The sequence below is a fragment of the Elephantulus edwardii genome, unplaced genomic scaffold, assembly GCF_000299155.1.
Source record: "Elephantulus edwardii isolate Elephantulus edwardi_28Jun2011 unplaced genomic scaffold, EleEdw1.0 scaffold00416, whole genome shotgun sequence".
Lineage (NCBI taxonomy): Eukaryota > Metazoa > Chordata > Mammalia > Macroscelidea > Macroscelididae > Elephantulus > Elephantulus edwardii.
In genome coordinates, this window is record NW_006400166.1 from 313,416 (window position 1) to 324,763 (window position 11,348).

General features: G+C 41.9%; 1 protein-coding gene and 1 pseudogene across 1 annotated transcript in view; one reads left to right on the forward strand and one right to left on the reverse strand.

The window, feature by feature from the left end:
* Positions 1-11,348, forward strand: part of DZANK1 (double zinc ribbon and ankyrin repeat domains 1) — a 180,682-nt gene that overhangs the window by 112,126 nt on the left and 57,208 nt on the right. The window contains exons 10-11 of the mRNA XM_006902459.1: positions 6,884-7,010; positions 8,029-8,189. Coding sequence (XP_006902521.1) covers positions 6,884-7,010; positions 8,029-8,189 — 288 coding nt within the window. The remainder of the gene's footprint in view (positions 1-6,883; positions 7,011-8,028; positions 8,190-11,348) is intronic.
* LOC102871354 lies at positions 193-1,889 on the reverse strand (annotated as a pseudogene).

Below are 11,348 nucleotides of genomic sequence, written 5' to 3' on the forward strand. Positions count from 1 at the left end.
GCAACAATGAATGAATGGAATTCCAAAATCTCTGTAGATGTTCATTGAAATGAAAAACAAACAACCTAAATTTAAAAAAAACCCAAAACATTCTAGCTTCTAGAACCATATGGAACAACAAGATAGATGGAGAAGAGATTGAAACTGTTGGAGGTTGCTGGGAGTGGGTGGGGGTGTCACTGCACATATAGCTCAGTTGGCAGCCAGGATCTGCTGGACCCAGGGCATGAAGGCGGTGACACAGGCATACACAGCAGGCCTGGAGGTGGAGCAGTCACTGCTTCCCCAGGATCCTCTGCTCACCAGGGTCCAGGTGTTGGCCTTCTATCAGACCAAGGAGCCACCAGAGTTGCCCATGCAGGAGGAGACTCCTCAGGGCCTGCACAAACCGTCATGTGACTGAGCTTGCTGCCCCAGTGCTGCTTGCACTCGGCGATAGACAGCAGGGGCAAGACACCTGCTGCTACAGCTTCTCAGGAGTATTGAAGGCATTCTGCTTGCTCTTGCCCTAGCCAGTGATGGTACACAGGGAGCAGACAGGGAAGTCATTATAGGCGTTACGCATGCATACGGTGGACATGGTCTGGGAGAAGGGAACAGGGGTTGCCAGCTTGAGCAGGGTGTCATTGTGCACGGTGAGCATGCTGAAGTGGGACTTTCTGAAAACCTTTGCAGTATCAGCGCCTGGATGTCTTCATCATCTGAGCCCTGGTCTCACTGGCCACCACCAAGTGGGAGATCTTGACCCTGCAAGTGGACAGCAATGACCACCCAGTTCTCACTGATGAGGGAGCCTCTGCAGAAGTGAAAACCAGTTCTGTCCTTCAGGGACCCTTGCCAGGGCCAGGAGCCAGAGATAACATCCTCACCATTGACAATCCTGGACAGGCTGCTCAGAATGGGGTGGATAGTGGAGACTCCTCAACCAAAGGCAGCCCCCAGGAGGGCAAAGCAGAAGAGGAACCCAAGCCATGGTGCTGGGTCAGATATTGAAAGTTTATATTTAGATGTCTGGTTCAAAAAGTTTAGGATAAATTAAAATGTAATGACTGAAGCAAAATTTAGCAATGTATTTTTCCCAAGGAATCGCCCTCTAGTTGCATAGAATTAAGTGAGCATAAGGGTCCACACAAAGATCCCTCCTTTCAAGGGTGTCTGCATATCAGGAGCTGAACTGGTGTCTTTCTGTATAGATGTCTGTTTTAGGATAGCAGAGACACAGGTAAACAAATGAAGCAAACTAAATACTCATCTTTGAGAGAGAAAAAAATTCTCTTTAGAAAATGTTTTCCCAGATGACAGATGAGGGAGAGAACAGTTTAAAAGCAATATATGATTGGTTACTATGGCTATAACGGGAGTCCAGAGTGAAGGTTGCATAGTGGATGGAGTGTACTCAGGGGAGGGGGTGTTGGGGGTGGCTACTGTAAACCAATGAAGGAATTTTTCTTTTCAGAGAGAGGAGCAAACTGATGAGGGAGGGGTGGGCAGGGAGAAAAATGCAACAATGATGAATGGAAATTCAAAATTTCTGTAAATTTTCATTAAAATTAATTAAAAAATGTTTTCCAAGTTATAAGCTATTTTAAGATAGCACGAAAATATGTGAAGTACAATCCTCTTCATTAATTCATTTCTTGATTCTTTATCTGTTTGAATAACTCCCATCCATAGGCCAAGTTATCAGATATTGGGTTGTTGGTGGTGCTGGTGTTATGTGCCTTCAACTCAAGTACAACTCCTAGAGACTCTGAACAGTAGATCTGAACCCTGTCCTGTCCTGCCATCTCTAACATACTTGAACTCATTGCTGCAGTAACTGTGTTACTGAGACACTGTCTGATTGATGGCCTTCCTTTCTTTCACTGACCTTTCACTTTTCCTAGCATGGTCTCCTTTTCCAACAAATACCTTCTTCTAGCATCATGCCCAAAGAATGTGAGACAAAGCTTCATCATCCATGCCTCTAAGGAGCACTCTAACTGCACCTTCTTTGAGACATATCTGTTTGTTCTTTTGGCAGTCTGTGGGATATTCAGTGTTCTTCAACACTACAACTTAAAGGCATCGATTCTTTAGTCACCCTTCCCTGTTGTCCAGCTCTCAGATGTATAGGAGGAAGTGATTGAAAAGACGATGGTCCATCCACATCAGGCTAGGTTAGTTGGGGGTGGAAAATGGAAATTGTAATTCTTACCCTACGAGAAATCAGGATCTAGTGGAACACACGATGGGAAGGGAAGGAAGGACACATGGAGTTTGGCCTTGTGCTAAATATTTCTAAATTATTATTTGCTGCTGCTGTTGTTGTTATGTGCCGTCTAGTCGCTTGCGACGCATACTGACCCTATGTTCAACAGCCCTAAACCCTGCTCTATCCTGTGCCAATAGCACCATCTCCAATACACCCATCCCGATTACCCCAGTCACTGAATTAATCCACCTCACAGAGGGCCTTCCCCTCCTGCACTGTCCCTCCACCCTACCAAGCATGATGTCCCTCTTCAAGGACCGGTTCCTCCTTACAACATGTCCAAAGTATGTTAGATGAAGCCTCAGAATCCTTGCCTCCAAAGAGTTGCCCAGTTTGACCCTTTCCAGGATGAATCTCTTTGCTTTCCTAGCAGTCCATGGTACCCTCAATACTCTTCTCCAACACCACAGCTGAAAGGCATCAATTCTCCTTCTATCCTCCTTAGTCATTGTCCAACTCTCTGATGCATAACAAGTGATAGCAAAGACCATGGCCTGTATCAGACACACCTTAGTCTCCAGAGAGACACCATTGCTCTTCAGTATTTTGGAGAGGTCCCTAACAGCAGACTTGCCCATGGAAATATGTCTTTTAATTTCCTGGCTACTGGTACTGAGAGTGTTGACTGTGGAGCCAAGCAAACTAAAGCTGTGAACAATCTCAATCTCTTCACCATCCATCCTGACGCTGCCAGTTGGTCCAGTGGTGAGAATCTTTGTCGTCTTGACGTTGAGCCTCAATCCATATTGGAGGCTACAGCAAGCGCTTCAGGTCCTCCTCAGTTTCAGCAAGCAGGGTTGTGTCATCTGCATATCGCCGATTGTTGATAGATCTTCCACCAATCTTTACCCCACATTTCTCCTCATAGAGCCCAGCCTCCCGGATAATCTGTTCTGCATACAGGTTGAAAAGGTATGGAGACAAGAAACATCCCTGGTGCATACGCTTCCCAATTTTGAACCATGCAGTGTTTCCTTGCTCTGTTCTGACAACTGCCTCTTGGTCCAAGTATAGGTATCGCATTAGCACAATCAAGTGTTCTGGGATTCCCATTCTTCTCAGAGTCAGCCACAGTTTGTTATGATCCACACAGTCAAATGCCTTTGCATAGTCAATGAAAAACAGATATACATTCCTCTGGTATTCCTTACTTTCAGCTAAGATCCATCTAACATCAGCTACAATATCCCTAGTACCATGACCCATTCTAAACCCAGCTTGGACTTCTGGCAGTTCTCAGCTGATGTGTTGTTCCAGTCATTTTTTTATAATCTTCAATATAATCTTGCTTGCATGTGAAATCAATTATATTGTTCTATAGTTTCCACACTCTGTTGGGTCACCCTTCTTTGGGATGGGAACAAATACAGATCTCTTCCAGTCAATTGGCCAAGTGGTTGTTCTCCAGATTTCTTGGCACAACTTGGTGAGCACATCTAGGGCAGCATCTATTAGCTGAAATATGTCAATTGGTATACCGTCTGTTCCTGGGGCTTTATTTTTTGCTATTTCCTTCAAAGCAGCCTGAACTTCTTCCTTCATCACCATAGGCTCTTGCTCATATGTTGTTTCATGAAATTCTTCTGTGTTTGCCTTCCTTTCAGTACAGTGACTCAGTATATTCTCTCCATCTTCTTTTAATACTTCCTAAATCAGTCAATATTCTACCTAAAGCATCCTTGATTATAGCAACTCGAGGTTTGATTTTGTTCTTCAGTTCCTTGAGCTTAAGAAATGTTGAGCGAGTTCGGCCCTTCTGATTTTCTGACTCCAACTCCTTGCACATTTCATTGTAATATTTTACTTTGTCATCCCGTGCTGCCTTTTGAAATCTTCAACTCTTTAGTATCTTGAATTCTTCCTCTAAAATTGTTCTTAGTTACCTGAAACAAACCTCTAAAGAAGCTGTTATATTGAAGAGGCTGTGTAGATTCATGAATTAAAAAAGTCTTTACTCAAATGGTGTAAATTAAAATATTGGGATAGCCACTGATTTAGTTTTGTTTTCCCTTTCTATACTTTTCCTTTGGCAGTGCATGATATATTCTAAACATTTCACCAACAGCTCAATTTAAAGACATCAGTTCTTTTTCAGTCTTTCTTATTCATTATCCAACTGGCAGATGCATAGAAAACAATTGAAAATACCATGGCTTCTCTCAGGTACATCTTAATCTTTGAACACATCGTTTTCTTTATTATTTTAAAGAGATCTTTGAAGGGCATTCTGGTAGCCTAGTGGCAAGAATCTGCACTGCAATCCTGAAGGCGCACAGTTTGAATCCACCAGGTGCTCTGCTGGAAAAGGAGGGGCAATCTCCAATTGAGGAAACCAGAGGCTCCTTGCATTTGTTCTGCTGAACAGAACCTGGGCTTTTACTAATTGTGGAATCATGCCTTGTTAATCTGTCTTGGGACTGCTGTACTAAACCTGGACCTTCGCTGGGTGATACACTTTGCCTCCCTCCACTCCCCAAACTATTTCCCTAATAAACCCAACTGTGGTAAAGCCAGAAAGTCAGGTTGCAATAAATATTGGATGTTGGTAGAAATAGGTGCAGGACATGTGGGGGTGGCATATCTGACCATGTAGCTGTTTGTTTGATGTTTGATACTATGGATATTTCAACTGGAGAGGGTGAAACCAGGCTGCTCCTCGGAGGCAAGGATTTTGAAGCTCCATCTGACATACTCTGGGCATGTTTCAGTGAAGGACCAGCCCTTGGAGAGGGACAACCTGCTTGGGAGGGTGGAGAGACAAGTGCAAAAGAGGAAGACCCTGGATGAGGAAGAGATGGATTGACTCAGTGACAAGGGTAATGGGAGTAGATGTGTCAGAGACAGTGAGGTTGGCTCAAGATAGAGTAGGGTTCAGAGGTGTTGTGCAAACAGTTCAACAGCACATAACAACAACAACTGCATGGATATTATTGTTGGAGACAGTTCCTCTTTATGAAGTGGGTAGAAGTCAGACTTGGCCACCATCACATTGTGTCTGCTCCTTTTACAGCTGGGGAAGCTAGAAAGTCAGCTACAAAGAGGAAGACCCTTGCACAATGAGTTCACACAATGATTGCATCAATGGGCTTGAGCATGGAGGAGATTGTTAGGGTGGCACACGACACAGCAAGGTCCCAATCTTTTGCTAATAGGGTCACTATGAGTTGTAGCCAATTTGAAGGCACATAACAACAACAACAACAACCTGTGCCTTAGTTTTCCTTCTTGGCCAAATCACTGGGAGTCTTGCTGCTGTGATGGTTGTGAAAGCAAGGTGGGCATTTTAGAATTAACTTCTTTAGTCCTAAGTACCCCATTTTGCTCCCAAGAGAATGATGATGTTGGAACCTATTTCATGAGTTTACTGTACAGATCAGATGAGAGAACAGGCACAATGCTTAGAACAGTACTTGCACATACAGGTGAGTAAAGTAATAGCACTGTTACTGTATCATTGTTTGAGAGATGATAAAATCTCAGAACACCAAGGGATAGAAAATAAACACCAGTTGTGAAACCTTAGACACAGCTCTCTTTATATCCCTTATCTCCTAATCTTTTATATGGTAAACCAACTTGCTAACTTTGGTATTGTAGACACTGAGGAATATTAGTGTGTGTGACACTAGTTTTACTGAATTCCTGTAAAGGAATAAAGTGTTCTTGGAACGAACTTGTTATTTCATTAAGCCTATCATAATTTGATGAAGGCTCATCAACAACTTGTGTTATGCAAATGAAACAATCTTGCTTGCCAAAACTGAGGCATTTGCTGTCAAGGACCACAGCGTTAAATATGGAGTAAAGCTCAACATCAAGAAAACAACGATTGTCACCACTGGGCCAATTGGCAGCTTCATGACAGACAGTGAAGAGATTAAAATTGTTAACAGCTTCAGTTTGCTTGGCTCCATAATTAACACTCTTGGTACCAGGCAGCCAGGAAATAAAAAGACAAATTGCTCTGAGAAAGAGTGTTATCAGGGACCTCTACAGAGTGCTGAAGAGCAAACATGTCAGTCTGGAGACAGGTGCACCTGATCTAGGCAATGGTCTTTACAGTTACTGGCAGTGCATCAGAGAGCTTGACAGTGAATAAGCATGATTGAAGAAGAATTGATGCATTGAGTTGTGGTGCATAGAAGAGTATTGAACATATCATAGACCACCACAAGAGCAAACAAGTCTGTCCTGGAAAGAATGAAACCAACGTGGTCTCTGGAAGCAAGGACTTTGAAGCTCAGTCTCACATAATTTGGGCATATTGTCAAGAGAGACCAGTCCTTGAAGAAGGACATCATGCTTGGAGGGGTGGAGGGACAGCACAGTAGAGGGAGACCCCAGATAAGATGTATTGACATAGTGATTGGGATAATAGGAGCATGTATTATCAGTGAAATTAGTTCAGAATAGGACAGAGCTCAGAGCTATTGTGAATGCCGTCGCTATGAGTCGCAAATGCCTCGATGACACATAACAATATAGCAACATCATGATTTTATCCTTTTATGTGTAAACTACTGTATTTCTGGGTCTTTCATTGATTGGCAATTTTGTTCTTTTTTAATTAAAAGGGGTATTAAAAAATAAGATGTTAATCCAACCTATAAATGCTGTTTTGTTTTCCAGTCTGTGTACACTAGAGACCGACATCCCCCTCCATTCTCTCAGAAAAGAGAGACCATTTCCTGCTCCAAATGTGGTCGGCCGAATCACTGGGAGTCTTGTTGCTGTGACTGGCCTGAATCCAAGGTGGGTATTTTAGAATTAATTTCTTTAGTCCTAAGTACCCCACCATTGCTCCCAAGAGATCCAGGGTACTCTTTTTCTCTCCAGCCTTGAGGATTTGGTGGCTTAGGTAGTGATACTTATTTACTGGAAAATATTTCATTTGTTTTTGAGAACAGTCTCTTAACTTCTTTGATGTGTATTGCTTTGATGTTGAACCTGTTAATACTCACTTTAGATATTTCTTTTGTAATAAATAATAAAGAAGTTTCTTATTTCTCAGAGGAAATAGGAAGGGAAGTAGAAAACAGTTGCACCAAGGTGGTAGTACTCCTGGCAGGACCCAGAAAGAGGTTTACATCAGGAAGAAGCCCCCTCCTTGGGAATGCTGGGATATCCAAATCTCAACAAATCTCACAGGTCCCCAGGTGAGGTTGGGCTATAACTAGTGTCACAGACTGGGAGCCAGAAAAAGCAGTGCGCACCTGCACAGGGCTCTCTTTTTCTGCTGACAATGAGCCAGAAGGTTTGGGTCACCTCTGACTTTCCAGGGGTGTTTTCCCTTCTTTCTGCTTTCATTTTCTCTTTTTTAAAAAATTTTTTCATTTTAATATTATTACTATTATTATCTTTAATGAAAACTTACAGAGATTTTGGATTTCCGTTCATTCATTGTTGCACTTTTCTCCCTGCCCACCCCTCCCCTCCAGTTCATTCTTCCCTTTGAAAGGTAAAAGAAAAATTCTTTCATTGTTATACAATCTCTCTCCCCAAGTCCATTCCACTGGACATTTAGATCTTTTCCAATGATTTCCTCTTATAACATAATGCTGTATGAATTGGACTTGAATATCATTTTTTAAAAATAAAATGAATATACTTTTTATGTACTTGTCCATATGCAGGATAATTTTAAGAAATTATAGTTGTTGGGTCAGAGTGTATAAACTTGTTATATTTATGACTAGAGATTATTTGGTATGATAAAAATATGATCATCTTGGAAAATATTATTATTCATATACTACCTTCTGTCTTCTAGCCAGGCATTTCTGCTTGCTGCTCTGTTTGTCCTAAATGTGGGGCTACCTATTACTCATCTGCTCGATTTTGTGGTTCCTGTGGTACTTGTGTGGACACCTTGACAAGACTAAACTTGGAAAACAGACTGACCTCGGTGTCTGGAGAACCTTGCCCTTTTCCGAAGGTAAGACCTTCACCATAGTAAGAACAAATGCTTTATAAGAGACCATGATCTTGAATCTATATACTTTCCTCCAAGAATCAACCTGTTGTTGTTCTGTCCTGTCGAGTTGAAACTGACTCATAGCTGACTAGATTTTCAGAGGCTGTAAATCATACAGGAGGAGATTCCCGAGCTTTAAACCACAGAGCTTCCAGTAGATTTGAACCACATGCCTTCAGGTTGACAGTGCAGCTCCTTCCCTCTGGGCCACCAGAGCTCCCTGTGAATCAACCTAGACTGTGACCTTTCAAAAAATAATGTCTTAATGCAACCTGATGTCGTCTGCCTAAATAAAAGCAAAAGCAGTTGATTGAAGCATGGAGAATAGTCTGGACCAGCAATACACACATACTCACAGAGTGAAAAGGGCCACTCTGTCAAACAACTTTTGTAAAGTTGGAGCAGAAACAAAGTGTTACAAAAGTCATATGGCCTACAACCAGGAGAAGATAAAATAGATTAATGGGACCTTCTAAGAATCAAACCCCTATGCACATCCAAAAACTTCTCCAACAGGGTAAAAAGGGAAGCCACAGACTGGGAAAAAGTATTTGGTAATGACATATCAGATAAGGGACTTATATCCAGAATTTATAAAATACTTGAGCACCACAACAAGATAAAGGTAAATAATCCAATTAAAAAATGGGCACAGGGTATGAACAGACACTTCACCAAAGAAGACATTCAGATGGCTAACAAGCACATGAAGAAATGTTCAGAATCCCTAGTTCTAAGACAGATGCAAATCAAAACAACTGTGAGATACCATCTCACCCTAGTCAGAATAGCAAAATTTAACAGAACAGCAAGCAACAAATGCTGGCGAGGTTGTGGAGAAACTGGAACCCCTTATTCACTGTTGGTGGAAGTGTAAAATGGTACAACCACTGTGGAAGGCACTATGGCACTTTCTCAAAAAAGTTGCAAATAGAGATACCATTGGATCCAGCAATTCCACTACTAGGAATATACCCCAAAGAGACCATGACTGACACCCAAGCAGATATATGCACACCCATGCTTATTGCAGCTTTGTTCACAATAGCAATAGGTTGGAAACAACCTAAGTGCCCATCAACAAACAAATGGATAGAGAAGCTATGGTATATTCACACAATGGAATACTATGCAGCATTGAAAAACAAGGAACTCATGCAATATTATTCAAATGGGTGACCCTGGAGGACATTATGCTGAGTGAAGTATCTCAGTCAAGAAAGGACAAATACTGCATGGTGCCACTGTTGTAAAACAGGACTGACCTCGGGGTTAGGCAGAGACTAAGATGGATTCAATAATGTATACTGCATTAAAACAGATGAGGGAGAAAACTGTTTAAAAGAGATATGTGATTAGGTATTTTTGTCATGACAGGAGTCCAGAGCGAAGGCTGCATGGTGGAGTGGACCTAGGGGGAGGGATTGTAAAACAATGAAAGAATTTTTCTCTCTTTTCCAAGAGGGTAGTGAACTTGGGGGGGGGGAGGTTTGGGAGGGGAGAAAAGTACAACAATGAATGAATGGAAATCCAAAGTCTCTGTAAATTTTCATTGAAATTAATAATGTTGTTGTTGTTATGTGCCATCAAGTTGCTTACAACTCATAGCTACCCTATGTACAACAGCCCTAAACTCTGATCTGTCCTATGCCAATCTCACTTGTCTCCAACACACCGATCCCATTTACCCCAGTCACTGAATCAATCCACCTCATAGAGGGCCTTCCCCTCCTGTGCCTGCCCTACACCCTCCCAAGCATGATGTCCTTCTCCAAGGACTGTTCTTTCCTTACAACATGACCAAAGTATGTCAGACAAAGCCTCAGAATCCTTGCCTCCAAGGAGCAGCCCGGTTGGGGTCAAGACACTTGTGCCAAGGGCAGGGACAACACTGAAACTAATGGTTAATTCCACGATAAGGGATATATCTTTCACTTTTTCTGTAAAATGTTTGTCTTTTGTTGGGTACTTCTCTAAATCTGAACATTCTGGTAAGACAGACTAGGGAGAAGGATTGGCCATCCACTTGCGAAACAGCAGGCCTCTGAAAACCCTATGTACCTGGAATTAATAATAAATTTTAAAAAATGTGAAATGGCTGAGAGACAGTCATGGAAGTCGTAAATGGGACACTTAGAAGCAGGAATGTGGTTGAAGGTCTGTGCCGTTCAGTTTATTACAGGATTTTCCCATGTAGGGAAAGAATGATAGGTCAGGCTTTGCAACTATAAGTAATAAAAAAACCTAGTATCTTATAATACTTCAGGGGGAAAGGGACTCTCTTTTTACGGAAGAAACCTATAATTGTACCCTGCACTAATCTGCTTTTCCCCACAGGGTCTTGAATACATTCTGGATTTAAGGTCCTTTACTGTGGACCCCTGAAACAGAGAACTAAGAAAGCAATTTTATTAGTAGGTTACCAGAAAAATTGCTACTACAAAATTGCAGGTCTGCTACCTGGTGCCAAAAACAATATTAACAGTATCAGTGATAACAATATCATTGATATCACAAGCAAGTAAAATCTTGCTGAAGATTATCTTTTAAAAAGGCTGCAACAGTATATCAACAAAGAACTACCAGAAATTGAAGCTGGGTTCAGAAGAGACCATAGAATAAAGGAATATCACTGTTGAAGTCAGATGGCTATTGGATGAAAGCATAGAATACAAGAATCTCTGTTTTATTGACTATGCAATAGCATTTGATGTGAATCAAAACAAACTATGGCTAGCACTGAAAAGAATGAGAAGAATTATGCTATTGCAAAACCTTCAGAGAGACCCAAACAAGGGAGCACTGCATAGTTTAAAATCAGAAAAGGTGTGTGCCAGAATTATATACTTTTTCCATAACTATTCAGTCTGAGTACTGAGCAAATAATTTGAGAAGCTGGGTTTAAGAGGAAGAATGTGATGTCAAGATTGTTGTGTTGTTGTTGTTATGTGCCATCGAGTCGCCTGCGACTCATAGCGACCCTATGCACAACAGCCCTAAACTCCGCTTTGTCCTGTGCCAATTGCACTGTCCCGACACTCCCATCCCAATTATCCCAGTCACTGAATCAATCCACCTCATAGAGGGCCTTCCTCTCCTGTGCTGTCCCTCCACCCTCCC